At 39.7% G+C, this 18821-nt stretch overlaps 1 protein-coding gene across 1 annotated transcript in view; it reads left to right on the top strand.

Annotated features, from left to right (window-relative positions):
• HECTD4 (HECT domain E3 ubiquitin protein ligase 4) overlaps nt 1-18821 on the top strand; it is a 666929-nt gene that overhangs the window by 291467 nt on the left and 356641 nt on the right. The window contains exons 19-22 of the mRNA XM_053699752.1: nt 6161-6314; nt 6655-6755; nt 16604-16802; nt 16919-17038. Coding sequence (XP_053555727.1) covers nt 6161-6314; nt 6655-6755; nt 16604-16802; nt 16919-17038 — 574 coding nt within the window. The remainder of the gene's footprint in view (nt 1-6160; nt 6315-6654; nt 6756-16603; nt 16803-16918; nt 17039-18821) is intronic.

Here is an 18821-nt window from a genome sequence, read left to right on the forward strand (position 1 = left end):
TTCCTTTTGGCCATCTCTTCTGCTAGAAGAGTTTCTGAATTATCTGCTCTTTCGTGTGAGTCTCCTTTTCTGATTTTTCATCAGGATAAGGCGGTGTTGCGAACTTCTTTTGAATTTTTACCTAAGGTTGTGAATTCCAACAACATTAGTAGAGAAATTGTGGTTCCTTCATTATGTCCTAATCCTAAGAATTCTAAGGAGAAATCGTTGCATTCTTTGGATGTTGTTAGAGCTTTGAAATATTATGTTGAAGCTACGAAATCTTTCCGTAAGACTTCTAGTCTATTTGTTATCTTTTCCGGTTCTAGGAAAGGCCAGAAAGCTTCTGCCATTTCTTTGGCATCTTGGTTGAAATCTTTAATTCATCTTGCCTATGTTGAGTCGGGTAAAGTTCCGCCTCAGAGAATTACAGCTCATTCTACTAGGTCAGTATCTACTTCCTGGGCGTTTAGGAATGAAGCTTCGGTTGACCAGATCTGCAAAGCAGCAACTTGGTCCTCTTTGCATACTTTTACTAAATTCTACCATTTTGATGTATTTTCTTCTTCTGAAGCAGTTTTTGGTAGAAAAGTTCTTCAGGCAGCGGTTTCAGTTTGAATCTTCTGCTTATGTTTTTCGTTAAACTTTATTTTGGGTGTGGATTATTTTCAGCAGGAATTGGCTGTCTTTATTTTATCCCTCCCTCTCTAGTGACTCTTGTGTGGAAAGATCCACATCTTGGGTAGTCATTATCCCATACGTCACTAGCTCATGGACTCTTGTTAATTACATGAAAGAAAACATAATTTATGTAAGAACTTACCTGATAAATTCATTTCTTTCATATTAACAAGAGTCCATGAGGCCCACCCTTTTTTGTGGTGGTTATGATTTTTTTGTATAAAGCACAATTATTCCAATTCCTTATTTTATATGCTTCGCACTTTTTTTCTTATCACCCCACTTCTTGGCTATTCGTTAAACTGATTTGTGGGTGTGGTGAGGGGTGTATTTATAGGCATTTTAAGGTTTGGGAAACTTTGCCCCTCCTGGTAGGAATGTATATCCCATACGTCACTAGCTCATGGACTCTTGTTAATATGAAAGAAATGAATTTATCAGGTAAGTTCTTACATAAATTATGTTTTTTCCTCCTTGGAGTCTTTATTTGGTTTTGAAGGCTTTGCAGGCTCCACCTTTTGAGGCTATGCATTCTTTAGATATTAAACTACTTTTTTGAAAAGTGTTGTTCCTTTTGGCTATCTCTTTAGCTGGAAGAGTTTCTGAATCGTCTGCTCTCTCTTGTGAGTCTCCTTTTCTGATTTTTTTATCAGGATAAGGCTGTTTTGTGGACTTCATTTAAATTTCTTCCTAAGGTTGTGAATTCTAACAACATTAGTAGGGAAATTGTTGTTCCTTCCTTGTGTTCTAATCCCAAGAATACTCTTGAAAGATCTCTACATTCTTTGGATGTTGTAAGAGCTTTGAAATATTGTGTCGAAGCTACTAAAGATTTCAGGAAGACTTCTAGTCTATTTGTTGTTTTTTCTGGTTCCAGGAAAGGTCAGAAAGCCTCTGCCATTTCTTTGGCATCTTGGTTAAAGCTTTTGATTCACAAGGCTTATTTAGAGACGGGACAGTCTCCGCCTCAGAGAATTACAGCTCATTCTACTAGATCAGTCGCCACTTCTTGGGCTTTTAAAAATGAACCTTCGGTTGATCAGATTTGCAGCAACTTGGTCTTCTTTGCATACATTTACTAAATTTTACAATTTTTATGTATTTGCTTCTTCTGAAGCAGTCTTTGGTAAAAAAAAGTTCTTCAGACGGCCGTTTCAGTTTGATTCTTCTGCTTATGATTTGAGTTTTTTTCTTGAAATGTATGTGAATTTTATAAGAAAGACATATTTTTTTGTGGATTTAATTTTTTCAGTGGAAATAGCTGTTTTTATTTAATCCCTGCCTTTCTAGTGACTCTTCTGTGGTCTCCCACATCTTGGGTATTTCTATCCCATACATCACTAGCTCATGGACTCTTGCCAATTACATGAAAGAAAACATAATTTATGTAAGAACTTACCTGATAAATGAATTTCTTTCATATTGGCAAGAGTCCATGAGGCCCACCCTTTTTTTTTTTTTTGGTGGCTATGATTTTTGTATAAAAAGCACAATTTTATTTCCAGTTCCTCTTTTTGTATGCTTTTTTTTACTCCTTATTCTATCACCCCACTACTTGGCTATTCGTTAAGCTGAATTGTGGGTGTGGTGAGGGGTGTATTTATAGACATTTTGAGGTTTGGGATACTTTGCCCCTCCTGGTAGAATTGTATATCCCATACGTCATTTGCTCATGGACTCTTGCCAATATGAAAGAAATTAATTTATTAGGTAAGTTCTTACATAAATTATGTTTTTCCCCCTCGTCTACTTTTAAAAAATGATTCCCGGTCCCTGACTCTCAATTAGATTTATGGGGCTCCATCCCTAAGGTGGATGGCGCTATTTCTACGCTGGCTAAGCGTACTGCTATCCCTCTGGAGGATATTTCTCTTTTAGAGAGCCTATGGATAAGAAAATGGAAACCTTTCTGAGGAAGATGTTTCAACATGCAGGGTTTTTATTTCAACCGACGGCAGCTGTAGCCACGGTTGCTGGAGCAGCTACTTACTGGTGTGACACTCTGTCGGAGCTCATTGAGGTGGATATTCAGGAAAGATTTAAGGCCCTGAAAATTGCTAACTCCATCTGTGAATATGCAGATTATTCGCATAACTGCAAAGGCTTCGGGCTTTGTGGTCCTAGCCTGCCGGGCTCTCTGGTTGAAGTCTTGGTCTGCAGATAGGACTCCTTTCTCCTCCTTTCAAGGGGAAGATTTTATTCGGTCTAGGGCTGGACTCCATTATTTCTGTGGTTACCGGAGGGAGAGGTGCCTACATACCGCAGGATAAGAGTAGGCCTAAGGGACGGCAATTGTCTAATTTTCGTTCCTTTCGTTCTGACAAATCACAACAACAGCAATCCTCATCCAAGTCTGAGCAGCCCAAGAGTACTTCAAAAGCCGGCTCAGTCCTAGAATAAGTCCAAACAGACTAAGAAGCCCACCAATAACAAATCAGCATTAAAGGGCGGCCCTTGGGCCGGGATCGGATCGAGTCGGGGGCAGACTGTCTCTTTTTTCAGACGCTTGGTTTTTAGGATGTACAGATTCCTATTCTCCAGTCTGTCTACAAGACCAGAAAAGAGCGCTACCTTCTTAGGTTGCTTATGGGATCTCTCCTCTCTAGGAGTAATTGTCCCGGTACCTACAGCAGAAAGAGGTTTGGGGTTTGATTCAAACCTTTTCATGGTTCCTAACAAGTTTCTGAGTGTTCCCTCTTTGAAAATGGAGACAATACGGTCAATCCTTCCTCTGGTTCAGAAAGGACAGTTTATGACCACAATAGACCTGACGGTTGCATACTTTCACATCCCGATACACAGGGAACATTTTCAGTTCCTGAGGTTTGCTTTTCTGGACCAGCACTACCAGTTCATAGCTCTTCCGTTTGGCCTAGCTACTGCTCCAAGGATATTAACAAGGGTTCTGGGGGCTCTTCTAGCCGTTACCAGAACACAAGGTATTGCAGTAGTGTCTTAGCTGGATGATATCTTGGTACAGGCACCATCTTTTCGTCTAGTGGAAGAACATTGAGTCCCTTCTCAATCTTCTTCGATCACATGGATGAAAGATAAACTTGGAAAAGAGTTATACTCCAAGTATAAGGATGAATTTTCTGGGAACTATAATAAACTCCATATCCATGAGAATATTTCTCACAGATCATAGATGTTGCAAGATAACTTCTGCATGTATTGCCCTCCAGGCCTCCTCGAGAACCTCAGTGGCTCAGTGTATGGAGGTAATCGGACTCATGGTGTCCTGCATGGACATCATTCCTTTTGCCAGATTCCACCTCAGACCTTTACAACTATGCATGCTGAGACAATAGAACGGTGACCTTTCAGATCTGTCCCAACAGATCGTGCTGGACAGCCTGTCGAGAGACTCGTTCTCCTGGTGGCTCTGTCCAGATCATCTGTGCCAAGGCACGTGCTTTTTGAGACCATCCTGGGAGATGGACGCAAGCCTTTCCGGCTTGCGAGCCGTTTGGGGTGCCAAAAAGGCACAAGGTCTTTGGACTCAGGAGGAGTCCTCCCTTCCGATCAATATTTTGGAACTCTGGGCAATCTTCAATGCCTTGAAGGCTTGGCCCCTTCTGGGTTCGTCAAAGTTTATCAGACAATATAACCTCGGTTGCCTATATCAACCATCAGGGGGGAACGAGAAGTTCCTTGGCGATGAGAGAAGTATCTCAGATACAAGAGTGGGCAGGGACTGACATATGTACGCTGTCGGCTATCCACTTTCTGGGTGTGGACAACTGGGATGCTGACTTCCTAAGCAGGCAATCCTTTCACACAGGAGAATGGTCTCTTCATCCCGAGGTGTTTGTAGAGATATGCAGCGAGTGGGGGACGCCGGAGATAGATCTCATGTCATCCTGCCTCAATGCCAAGCTACCCAGGTACGAGTCAAGTTTAAGGGATCCTCAGGCGGAAGTGATAGATGCCCTATCATTACTATGGAGGTTCAGACTCATATCTTTTTCCTCAATTACCATTTCTCCCTTATGTGGTAGCTCGCATCAAGCAGGTCAAGTATCTGTGATTCTGATTGCTCTGTCGTGACCGCGAAGGACGTGGTTTGCGGATCTGGTGGAAATGTCCTCATCTCCTCAGTGGAGGTTACCTTGTCGCAGAGATCTGCTGATACAGGGTCCCTTCGTTCATCAAAATCTAGATTCTCTGAGGCTGACCTGGTGGTGATTGAATGCTTAGTCTTAGCCAAGATAGGGTTTTCTGTGTGGCCCTGCCTCCTCAAGACCTGATACTGCTTTGCCTACTGGCTTTGTGATTGGTAAAAGGGGTGGTATCTTTTACATTCCATTTTTGGATTTATTTTTTCCAAAGAAAGAGCAAGATCTATATGTATAGTAAAGCTTATTATTATTATTATTTTAAGGGATGATAGAGTCAAATTTAAACTTTCATAATTCGGACAGAGCATTCAATTCTAAACAAATTTGCAATTTACTTGTCAAATTTGTTTCATTGTATCGGCTTTATATGATGGGGAACATACCTAGGTAGGCTCAGGAGCAGCAATGCACTCCTGTGATGTAGCTGCTGATTGGTGGTTGTACATATATGCCTTGTCTTTGGCTCACCAGATGTGTTCCGCTAGCCCCCAGTAGTGCATGACTGCTACTGAGCCTATTCTTCAACAAAGGATACTGAGAGAAGACAGCAAATTTGATAATAGAAGTAATTTGGAAAGTTGATTGAAATTACATGCTCTATATGTAAGATGAAAGTTAAATTTTTACTTTACTGTCACTTTAAGTCTGTTTTGTTATCATTTGTAAACATCCAGTTAATGATTGTGTTTTGCATAAATGTCATTTGTCATTAAAGGGGCGTTAAACATTAAGGAAATGGTAGACAAAAATATGTAAAAATTTGAATAGGTTTAGTGTCTATTAAAGGCACAGTCTAGTCCAAAATAAACTTTCATGATTCATGTCATTTTAAACAATTTTCAAATTTACTTTTATCACCAATTTTGCTTTGTTCTTTTGGTATTCTTAGTTGAAAGCTAAACCTAGGAGGTTCATATGCTAATGTCTAAGCCCTTGAAGGCCGCTTCTTAGCTCAGGGCATTTTGACAGTTTTTTCACCACTAGTGGGTGTTAGTTCATGTGTTTCATATAGATAACACTGTGCTCAAGCACATGGAGTTCCTAGAATAGCACTGATTGGCTAAAATGCAAGTCTGTCAAAAGAACTGAAATAAGGGGGCAGTTTGCAGAGGCTTAGATACAAGATAATCACAAGATAATCACAGAGGTAAAACATATATTAATATAACAGTGTTGGTTATGCAAAATTGGGGAATGGGTAATAAAGGGATTATCTATCTTTTAAAACAATAACAATTCTGGTGTATATTGTCCCTTTGAAGCTTTTCTTGTAGCTAATACTTCTCACCAATCTGTTATTACTTATCATATCTGTTACTGCTAATGTGATGTCCTCTAAACTGTATTGTAATTTGCATCCTATGGTTTTTTCCTTTTAGATTGAAAGGCCTCGAACAGATAACAAAATCAACCATGCTTGGCCACCTCCTACCAGTTCTACTCACATCACTAATGCATCCGAATTTACAAACACTGACCATGGCAGATGCTCTGATGCCTCAGCTGGTGCAGCTGGTTCTATACACTAGTCAGGTAATGAAGTCGTCATTAACTGGGTTCTTTTCACAGTTATTTCTGCTTTTGAAGCCACCCTGGTACCCTCAGATCCATTCTGCTTTGTGCAGTGAGCATTTCTGCTTTATGCCTCTCCTCTTTGCCTTTCATCCTTTCCTAGACTCCAATCTCTCTTCAACTATCCTCAAAAATCTGCTCTTTGCCACTTTCCAATGCTTTTGTTTACCCCATTCTGTATAACACATATCGATTCTTTATTAATTATGTGCTCAGAAAGTGACAAAAGAGTACTGAAATCTTCTAAATATCTATTTACTTTTATAAGTGAAGGCTTAACTGCTGTATATTCTTTCTTCAGACTGCCTTGCTGCTTAAAACCCAGTGTCCAGTTTTGGCAGATATTGGAATCTCTCCTAATGGAGTTCCTGAACAGAAAGGCAAACTTTTCCCAGATGACAGGTAATTGTTTAAAAAAGCCAATTTATTCATCTGAGGCACACAAAAAAAAAGAGTTTGAGAAACAGTTTGGATACATATTCCAGGAGACTGTTACTAAACTGTGGCACACAATTAAAGCAAGGGAGTGCGTACACTGTTATTTTTTATACTAATAGTGTATCTACTTGTGTTTATCTGAATTTACTGCAGTGCATATAATCTCTCTCTCTCTCTCTCTATCTATCTATCATGAAATTCACATTAGTCCACTAGTCCCGGCACAGTAAGAAACTGCAGCAGACAAGTAAAAATATGTTTGTTGTCTTGAACATAGAGTGGATTAGTAACTTTTCCCCTATGGGCTAGTTACTTTTAACCCCTGACTAGTAAAATATAGTGAGCTATAGAATATATATATATATATATATATATATATATATATATATATATATATATATATATATATATATAGTATATATTCTCTTGCATTTAGATCAGGGTAGTCAGTTCTATGGATCCTAGCTTTATAGGTTACACTCAGTAGGCATTATTTCATGTTTCTTGTCTACCTATTTTTGCACATTATTTGTTATGCTTTTCACTCTAGCCATTTGTGCATATTTAAATCTGCCACATTTTAAACACATATCTCAAACTCTGTTGTAGAATCATATCAATATTTGAAATCTAAAAATTGTAGTTTATCCTGCAGAAGGATGAAGTTGATACTCCAGACTTCAGAAGCCTTACCCTAACACTTACTACACAGTGATTTATTGATCTGTATAGTATCTAATTTATTAATGTTCCTATATGGCATCAGCAGTGCAGTCATTGGAACATGGAACTCTCATTAGAACTTAAAGGGACAGTCTACACCAAAATTTTTCTTATTTAAAAAGATAGATATTCCCTTTATTACCCATTCCTCGTTTTTGCATAACCGACAGTTATATTAATATACTTTTTACCTCTGTGATTACCTTGTATCTAAGCCTCTGCAGACAGCCTCCTTATCTAAGTGCTTTTGACAGACATGCAGTGTAGTCAATCAGTGAATACTCCTAAATAACTTCACGGGAGTGAGCACAATGTTATCTATATGACACACATGAACTTACACTGTCTAACTGTAAAAAACTTTCAAAAGTTAAGCTAAGAGGCGATTTTCAACGGTTTAGAAATCAAAAATACCACCAAGGGAACAAAGCAAAATTGATGATAAAAGTAAATTGGAAAGTTGTTTAAAATTGCATGCCCTATCTGAATCATGAAAGTTTAGTTTTGACTTTACTGTCCCTTTAAAGGGAGATTAAAGTATAAAAATTTATATACTCTTATTACACCGAGTTGTTGGTATTATGAGACTTTGTTAAATTAGGTTCAAGGTAACAATTAGATAATAGTTTTGACAAGTATTAAACAAGACAGACTGATGTCACCAGGCCCAGTTTTGTAAAGCGGCCCAGCGGTGAACAACACCTTGCAGTCTGAAGTGTATAGTGTTTGCTAATTGCTCTAAATAACTGTTTCACTCCTTGGCTGCTCACAAAACTGGTGTTAGAGGGAATACTGGACTTCACATTGGGACTATGCTAGATATTGTTTTTCTTGTTAAATATATATTTATTATTGTTTGTGGGTTTTGGAATAAAACAAAGTTTCTTAAACTGATAATGAAGTCAAAATTTGTAATGAGTGGGCAGCTCAGCACAGGGGGGGGGGGGGGAGGGGTGGTTCCCTACGCTACAGAAAATTGATTTTGAAGAGACAGTTGTTTGGATCTGGTGGGGGGGGGGTCAGAGAGGTGATAGGGTGAGTAAGGAACCCTTCACTACAGAAAAAATAAATAACTACTTAAACATTAAAAAAAAAAAAAATATCCCTAAACATCATGCTGACAAACTGGCTGTCAGTACCCTATGCAGGTGGTGACCAGTTGGGGGATTGAGGGAACAGAACTGTTTGGGAGGGATCAGGTAGTGATTAGTGGGTGGGAGGATAATCCCTACACTACAGCACATATTACCCTTAAAAACTGGTTAACTCCTTCACTGCTGGGAATTTTTTAAGTGTGGTGCACATCTGCAAATAGCAGCCTTTTAATTACCAAAACCAATGGCTAAGCCAAGCATGTCTGCTTTTTCTAAATAAAGGGGATCCATATGTCATAAGACTGCTTTTGCAATACAACAAATCCATTTGCCATATTACTGCAGTAGTCATGTGTAAATCATTTCAGTGAAAAAGTAGTAAAATAGTGACATCAAATATACCAAAATGAGCCTAGTTCAATACTTTGGGTTGTCTACTTTTAAAGATATATATTTCTCCTGTTAAGTGTGGTCAGTCCACGGGTCATCATTACTTCTGGGATATTATCTCCTCCCCTACAGGAAGTGCAAGAGGATTCACCCAGCAGAGCTGCTATATAGCTCCTCCCCTCTACGTCACCCCCAGTCATTCTCTTGCACCCAACGAATAGATAGGATGTGTGAGAGGACTGTGGTGATTTTAATTAGTTTATTACCTTCAATCAAAAGTTTGTTATTTTATAATAGCACCGGAGTGTGTTATTCATTCTCTGGTAGAATTTGAAGAAGAATCTACCTGAGTTTTTTCTATGATTTTAGCCGGAGTAGTTAAGATCATATTGCTGTTTCTCGGCCATCTGAGGAGAGGTAAACTTCAGATCAGGGGACAGCGGGCAGATTAATCTGCAAAGAGGTATGTAGCAGCTTATTATTTTCTGACAATGGAATTGATGAGAAAATCCTGCCATACCGTTATAATGTAAACTCAGCCTTAAATACAGTAGATGTATCTGGTTTCAGGCTGTCATGTATGTATATTTTACACTTCAGTATTCTGGGGAATGGTACTTCACTGGATTTATACTGTATGCATAGACTTAACCTAATTTGCAGGGACTTGCAATAGGTGTTTAAATAACAATTAATTTATTGAGGTTAAACGTTTTTTGCTGGCATGTAAAATAGTTTATTTCTCTGAGGTACTGGGTGAAAAAATCTTTTGGGCATTGTTTTTTTCCACTTGGCAATAGTTTTGTTTAAATTTAAGCAGTTTACTGATCTCCCTCACTGTTATGTGTGAGGGGGAGGGGCCATTTTTGGCGCTTTTACTACGCATCAAAAAACTCAGTCAGAGGTTCATTTTCTTCCTGCATGATCCGGTTCATCTCTACAGATCTCAGGGATCTTCAAAGCTTGTTTTGAGGGAGGTAATCATTCACAGCAGAGCTGTGAAGATTGTAGTTGACTGTGATAAAAAACGTTTATTTGTGTATTTTTTCTGCTGTCAGGGTTAGTTATCCTTTGCTAAAATTGTATATTTCTTACAAAGATTTGATGCTATAATTTATTTCAACTGTCATAAATTTTTTCTGTGCTTCTTATAGGCACAGTTCGTTTTCATATTATTGCAAATTACTTGAAAAGCATTTCCAAGTTGCTAGTTAATTGCTAGTGTGTTAAACATGTCTGATTCAGAGGAAGATACATGTGCTATATGTGCTAATGCCAAAGTGGAGCCCAATAGAAATTTATGTACTAACTGTATTGATGCTACTTTAAATAAAAGTCAATCTGTACAAATTGAACACATTTCACCAAACAACGAGGGGAGAGTTATGCCGACTAACTCGCCTCACGTGTCAGTACCTGCATCTCCCGCTCGGGAGGTGCGTGATATTGTAGCGCCGAGTACATCTGGGCGGCCATTACAAATCACATTACAGGATATGGCTACTGTTATGACTGAAGTTTTGGCTAAATTACCAGAACTGAGAGGTAAGCGTGATCACTCTGGGGTGAAAACAGAGTGCGCTGATAATATTAGGGCCATGTCAGACACTGCGTCACAGGTGGCAGAACATGAGGACGGAGAACTTCATTCTGTGGGTGACGGTTCTGATCCAAACAGAATGGATTCAGATATTTCAAATTTTAAATTTAAGCTGGAAAACCTCCGTGTATTACTAGGGGAGGTATTAGCGGCTCTGAATGATTGTAACACAGTTGCAATACCAGAGAAAATGTGTAGGTTGGATAGATATTTTGCGGTACCGGCGAGTACTGATGTTTTTCCTATACCTAAGAGACTTACTGAAATTGTTACTAAGGAGTGGGATAGACCCGGTGTGCCGTTCTCACCCCCTCCGATATTTAGAAAAATGTTTCCAATAGACGCCACCACACGGGACTTATGGCAAACGGTCCCTAAGGTGGAGGGAGCAGTTTCTACTTTAGCTAAGCGTACCACTATCCCTGTGGAGGATAGCTGTGCTTTTTCAGATCCAATGGATAAAAAATTAGAGGGTTACCTTAAGAAAATGTTTGTTCAACAAGGTTTTATATTGCAACCTCTTGCATGTATTGCGCCTGTCACGGCTGCAGCAGCATTTTGGTTTGAGTCTCTGGAAGAGACACTGGAATCATCTACACTAGATGAGATTACACACAAACTTAAAGCCCTTAAGTTAGCTAACTCATTTATTTCAGATGCCGTAGTACATTTAACTAAACTTACGGCTAAGAATTCCGGATTCGCCATTCAGGCACGCAGAGCACTGTGGCTAAAATCCTGGTCAGCTGATGTTACTTCTAAATCTAAATTGCTTAATATACCTTTCAAAGGGCAGACCTTATTCGGGCCCGGGTTGAAAGAGATTATCGCTGACATTACAGGAGGTAAAGGCCATGCCCTGCCTCAGGACAAAGCCAAAGCTAAGGCTAGACAGTCTAATTTTCGTTCCTTTCGTAATTTCAAAGCAGGAGCAGCATCAACTTCCTCTGCACCAAAACAGGAAGGAGCTGTTGCTCGCTACAGACAAGGCTGGAAACCTAACCAGTCCTGGAACAAGGGCAAGCAGGCCAGGAAACCTGCTGCTGCCCCTAAGACAGCATGAATCGAGGGCCCCCGATCCGGGACCGGATCTAGTGGGGGGCAGACTTTCTCTCTTCGCCCAGGCTTGGGCAAGAGATGTTCAGGATCCCTGGGCGTTAGAGATCATATCTCAGGGATACCTTCTGGACTTCAAATCCTCTCCCCCAAGAGGGAGATTTCATCTGTCAAGGTTGTCAACAAACCAAACAAAGAAGGAAGCGTTTCTACGCTGCGTACAAGATCTTTTATTAATGGGAGTGATCCATCCAGTTCCGCGGTCAGAACAAGGACAAGGATTTTACTCAAATCTGTTTGTAGTTCCCAAGAAAGAGGGAACTTTCAGGCCAATCTTGGATTTAAAGATCCTAAACAAATTCCTAAGAGTTCCATCATTCAAGATGGAAACTATTCGAACAATTTTGCCCATGATCCAAGAGGGTCAGTACATGACCACAGTGGATTTAAAGGATGCTTACCTTCACATACCGATTCACAGAAATCATTACCGGTATCTAAGGTTTGCCTTTCTAGACAGGCATTACCAGTTTGTAGCTCTTCCATTCGGATTGGCTACGGCTCCAAGAATCTTCACAAAGGTTCTGGGTACTCTTCTGGCGGTACTAAGACCGCGAGGAATTTCGGTAGCTCCGTACCTAGACGACATTCTGATACAAGCTTCAAGCTTTCAAACTGCCAAGTCTCATACAGAGTTAGTACTGGCATTTCTAAGGTCGCATGGATGGAAGGTGAACGAAAAGAAGAGTTCTCTCTTTCCACTCACAAGAGTTCCCTTCTTGGGGACTCTGATAGATTCTGTAGAAATGAAGATTTACCTGACAGAAGACAGGTTAACAAAGCTTCAAAATGCATGCCGTGTCCTTCATTCCATTCAGTAGCTCAATGCATGGAGGTGATCGGATTAATGGTAGCGGCAATGGACATAGTCCCCTTTGCACGCCTACATCTCAGACCGCTGCAATTGTGCATGCTAAGTCAGTGGAATGGGGATTACTCAGATTTGTCCCCCACTCTGAATCTGAATCAAGAGACCAGAAATTCTCTTCTATGGTGGCTTTATCGGCCACATCTGTCCAGGGGGATGCCATTCAGCAGGCCAGACTGGACAATTGTAACAACAGACGCCAGCCTACTAGGTTGGGGCGCTGTCTGGAATTCTCTGAAGGCTCAGGGACTATGGAATCAGGAGGAGAGTCTCCTTCCAATAAACATTCTGGAATTGAGAGCAGTTCTCAATGCCCTTCTGGCTTGGCCCCAGTTAACAACTCGGGGGTTCATCAGGTTTCAGTCGGACAACATCACGACTGTAGCTTACATCAACCATCAGGGAGGGACAAGAAGCTCCCTAGCAATGATGGAAGTATCAAAGATAATTCGCTGGGCAGAGTCTCACTCTTGCCACCTGTCTGCAATCCACATCCCGGGAGTGGAGAACTGGGAGGCGGATTTCTTGAGTCGTCAGACTTTTCATCCGGGGGAGTGGGAACTTCATCCGGAGGTCTTTGCCCAAATACTTCGACGTTGGGGCAAACCAGAGATAGATCTCATGGCGTCTCGTCAGAACGCCAAGCTTCCTCGCTACGGGTCCAGATCCAGGGATCCGGGAGCGGTTCTGATAGATGCTCTGACAGCACCTTGGATCTTCAAGATGGCTTATGTGTTTCCACCCTTCCCGATGCTTCCTCGATTGATTGCCAGAATCAAACAGGAGAGAGCATCAGTGATTCTAATAGCACCTGCATGGCCACGCAGGACTTGGTATGCAGATCTAGTGGACATGTCATCCTGTCCGCCTTGGTCTCTACCTCTGAAACAGGACCTTCTGATCCAGGGTCCATTCAAACATCAAAATCTAACTTCTCTGAAGCTGACTGCTTGGAAATTGAACGCTTGATTTTATCAAAACGTGGGTTTTCTGAGCCAGTTATTGATACCTTAATACAGGCTAGGAAGCCTGTTACCAGAAGAATTTACCATAAAATATGGCGTAAATACTTATATTGGTGCGAATCCAAGAGTTACTCATGGAGTAAGGTTAGGATTCCAAGGATATTGTCTTTTCTACAAGAAGGTTTAGAAAAGGGTTTATCCGCTAGTTCCTTAAAGGGACAGATTTCAGCTCTGTCCATTCTTTTACACAAACGTCTGTCAGAAGTTCCGGACGTTCAAGCTTTTTGTCAGGCTTTAGCTAGGATCAAGCCTGTGTTTAAAATTGTTGCTCCGCCATGGAGTTTGAACTTAGTTCTTAATGTTTTACAGGGTGTTCCGTTTGAACCCCTTCATTCCATTGATATCAAGTTGTTATCTTGGAAAGTTCTGTTTTTAATGGCTATTTCCTCGGCTCGAAGAGTCTCTGAGTTATCTGCCTTACATTGTGATTCTCCTTATCTGATTTTTCATTCAGACAAGGTAGTTCTGCGTACTAAACCTGGGTTCCTACCTAAGGTGGTCACTAACAGGAATATCAATCAAGAGATTGTTGTTCCATCTTTGTGTCCTAATCCTTCCTCTAAGAAGGAACGTCTGCTACACAACCTAGATGTAGTCCGTGCCCTGAAATTTTATCTACAGGCAACTAAGGATTTTCGTCAAACGTCTTCCCTGTTTGTCGTTTATTCTGGCCAGAGGAGAGGTCAAAAAGCTTCGGCTACCTCTCTCTCTTTTTGGCTTCGTAGCATAATACGATTAGCCTATGAGACTGCTGGACAGCAACCTCCTGAAAGAATTACAGCTCATTCTACTAGAGCTGTGGCTTCCACTTGGGCCTTTAAGAATGAGGCTTCTGTTGAACAGATTTGCAAGGCTGCAGCTTGGTCTTCTCTTCATACTTTTTCCAAATTTTACAAATTTGACACTTTTGCTTCTTCGGAGGCTGTTTTTGGGAGAAAGGTTCTTCAGGCAGTGGTTCCCTCCGTATAAAGAGCCTGCCTGTCCCTCCCGTCATCCGTGTACTTTTGCTTTGGTATTGGTATCCCAGAAGTAATGATGACCCGTGGACTGACCACACTTAACAGGAGAAAACAAAATTTATGCTTACCTGATAAATTCATTTCTCCTGTAGTGTGGTCAGTCCACGGCCCGCCCTGTTTTTTATGGCAGGCTAAAAATTTTTTGGATTATACTCCAGTCACCACTACACCCTTGGGCTTCTCCTTTCTCGTTGGTCCTTTGGTCGAATGACTGGAGGTGACGTAGAGGGGAGGAGCTATATAGCAGCTCTGCTGGGTGAATCCTCTTGCACTTCCTGTAGGGGAGGAGATAATATCCCAGAAGTAATGATGACCCGTGGACTGACCACACTACAGGAGAAATGAATTTATCAGGTAAGCATAAATTTTGTTTTTTGGGGGTCAATTTTGAAAATTTGGGCAAATTCTGCTATACCAAATGAGTTAGCTTATTTTTCCAGTCTCTTTGTATCCGTTGTTGAAAAGCATTTCTAGGTAGGCTCAGGTGCAGAAATGCACCTCTTATCATTAGCTCTCCAGATGTGTTCAGCTAGCTCCTAGTAGAGCAGTGCAGCTCTCATTAACAAAGGATACCAAGAGAATTAAGTACATTTAATAATAGAAATAAATTGTAAACTGACAAAATTTGTGTTTTTTTTAAGTCCCTTTAAATTTAGACACAGGTTTGAGTATAGAAAGAGCCCTTTCATTATAGATACTTATGATTGCATTTGAAATAAAACTGGATTTATATAATAATTGTTTTTTAAGTAAAATACCTTATTTTGCTATGGTTTCATGCATCAAAAGAGTTAAACATATAGGGAGATATACTCCAGGAGCACCTCCATTCTGTTTCAAATGAGGATACAGCCAGTGACTGGAGCACACACACTTATTCCTGCCTCTCGTTTGTTCCCCAGCGGTATCCTCATATGGAGTGGTACAGGAGGAATGCTTTGTTTTCTATGTAGAATATGCTCTAATGAAATATAGTACATGTATACCTCTGAGAGATTGCGGTTTTGGTTCCAGACCACCGCAGTAAAGTGAGTCACACTAATGTTTTTGTTTCTCAGTGAATATACAAGTTATATTTACACTATACTGTAGAGCTTTATGTTTAAAAAAAAATAATCAACCAATATACACACCTTAATTAAAAAATACTTTATTCCTGTAAAATGTTAAATTATGCACAGTAAAAAAAAAATTGCAATATACTTTAATTTTGAAGACTTTTCCTGTAGTTTGTCTAAAAATGTCACATTTGCCTGTCCTGTCATCTTCATACTCAAGTCCAGATTGTCTTCTTCAAACAAGGAAAGTAGTGAGTGGAGTTTGCCCATTGAAAAACAATTGCATCAAAGAAGGCGTTAATCTGTTCTAATAACTTGTCTGCTCTGCTGATATATTAATTTATTGGAAGACTGCATAAAAATGTAGTTACAGGGCATTTACTGCCCTTTACATTAAGGGTATCAAGCTTATTGTATCTGGGGGACACTGGCCAAGTGTTTTTTTCCATGAGGGCCCCTTGAACGGAGTGAGTGCTCTAGAACTGGATATAATACAAACTGGAAGTGACATTTACCCAATGAGTAGTGCATGGTAGGAGCCCAGTGAAGTGATCATTCTGGAGCTGAATAAAAAGTGACATGTAGCCAACCAGTGCATAATGGGAGGCTACACTGGACAATGCATAATTGTCTTTATATTTATCTTGTGAGTGCCTGTATAGAACATCAACTTGTTACACCTCTTAGAACTCTAAAACTATTTGGGGCCAAATTAATCATTAACCTAATAAACAAGGGAGGGCCAGATTAAACTATTTTGAGGGCCTCATATGGCCCCAGGGCAGGTATTTTGAGACCACTGCTTTAAATCAATGCAACATAGCAATTTGGTCATGGTATTGTTACATAAAAGCACACGTATTGTTTTTATATGTATGTGTGTTTATAATCTGTTTCATTTGTTTCCCACTGGGTACAGAATGCTTGATGAGAAAGAGGAGCCAGGTTTTCTGACAGGTCTTAAAATTCCAGCACCATGGGCTGCTGGGAAAACAGTGGAAACAGCTCACCCTGTCAGAGACAACTATAAGTTCAAGGAAACGGTGCACATCCCTGGAGCACGCTGTCTATATCTCAGGTTTGACAGCAGGTGTTCTTCACAATATGATTACGATAAGGTGAGAGAGCAGAAATGTCATGATACTGATTTTTTTTCTATTAATTTATTAGCATGTCACTTGCTTCTGCCTACTCCAGTAATCTCTGAAACTTGCACTTTGCTTTTTTTTTTTAGTTGGTCATATATGCAGGGCCCAACACAAACAGTAGAAAGGTTGCGGAGTATGGTGGAAATACACTAGGATATGGAAGTCGAAGTGTATTGGGGACAGGTTGGCCAAAAGATCTGGTGAAGGTATATCTTGTGTTTGGTTTTAAATACATAGCTTGCGTTTTGTATTTTATTAAACAAACACTACCATCAGCTTACAGTATTTGTTGTGCATGTTAAGGCTATAAGGATTACTACTTTTGCAGTTGTCAAAGTACCATTAAAGGGACAATAAACACATTGTAATTTCAAGTTTTTTCTGTTGTGTTGCTATAGAATATTTCAGCCAAGTCTTAACATTTTAAAACAAATTGACATCCTTTTTTCTGCAATTATTTATAAATAGCCAAACTCCACCCACCATTTGCGAAAAGAGCACAAAATAAATAATGATAATATATTGCAAAATACTTTCATTTTACTTATATAAATATTTTATATACAAATCTCAATGTGTTTACTGTCCCTTTAAACAGTAGAATTGCAAAATTAACAAGTGCATAATATAAATACAATGCAATAGCATTTCAAATCAGCAGTAGATTTCTTTTTGACAAATACATTTTTCCCATTTTGCCATCCCTCTGTATCACATGACAGCTATCAGCCAAACACATACTAGTATACATATACACGGTGAACTCTTGCACATAGTAGGAGCTGGTGCCTCAGAAAGTGTGTATATAAAAGGACTGTGTACGATTTGATCCTGGAAGTAAATTTGAAAGTCTCTTAAAACTGCATGACCTATCTGAATAATGAAAGTTTATTTTTGACTTTAGTGTCCCTTTAAAGGACAGTGTACTAAGTGTACTTAAGGTTGTTTTCCTCGTACATGTATTCTAAATATCTTTTACCTGCGCATGTGTCTGAAACCTCCACATATATGTACTTTTTGTTTTAATTTGAAACAGAATTACAGCTTTTGCGGTTACAAAGTAAAAATGTCAGTACAGTTCAGCTGTGTCTGTGTGTGGCTTCTGCTCTTGAACAACACTTGCATTCGCATCACAGCAGCTGATAAAGCTGTGCCAGGTGCAACAAAATCCTGTAGACAACTAGCACTACCTTACTTCATAGAATCTGACCATTATATATTTTCTTCTACAGGATACGAGTCCACGGATTTCATCCTTACTTGTGGGATATTAACCTCCTGCTAACAGTAGGTTAATATCCCACAAGTAAGCATGACATCCGTGGACTCGTGGTATCGTAGAAGAAATCAATTTATCAGGTAAGCATACATTTCCTTTTCAAACAACATTCCAATTTTTCTTCGATTTAATTTGCTTCATTCTTCAGATATCCTTTGTTGAAAAAATAGCAATGCACATATGTGATCCAATCACACAAGGCATCTATGTGCAGCCACCAATCAGCAGTCACTGAGACTATTTAGATATATTTTTCAACAAAGGTTATTAATAGAATTAAGCAAATTAGATAACCGAAGTAAATTTGAAAGTGGACTAAAATTCCATGTTCTTTCTAAATCATGAAAGAAAAAATGTGGGTTTCATGTCCCTTTAACTATCTGACTTAGGACTTTGTCATCCCTCTCCATTTCCCTTTCAATCTCATGGTAATTCAGTAGTGAGAAGTTGGCACCTCTGCCATGTTACTGTACTCCCTAAGTGATGGTGTACCCAGTACACAGCATGTTATGTAACCCAGGGTGCTTAGCTACTGCTCTTCTGGTTACACAATGCATTTTTGGAGTTACAGTTTATATTCTGCTTTTGCATAATATACATTTGATTTGAATATGGTTTCCAAATGGGTTTTAGAATTTTTTTCCCCCTTCTTGATTAGCCCATTTCAAAAGGCGTCCCTGCCACAATGTCAAAAACATTGCATTTTTTTA

Source organism: Bombina bombina, chromosome 2 (genome assembly GCF_027579735.1).
Source record: "Bombina bombina isolate aBomBom1 chromosome 2, aBomBom1.pri, whole genome shotgun sequence".
NCBI classification, from domain to species: Eukaryota; Metazoa; Chordata; class Amphibia; order Anura; family Bombinatoridae; genus Bombina; species Bombina bombina.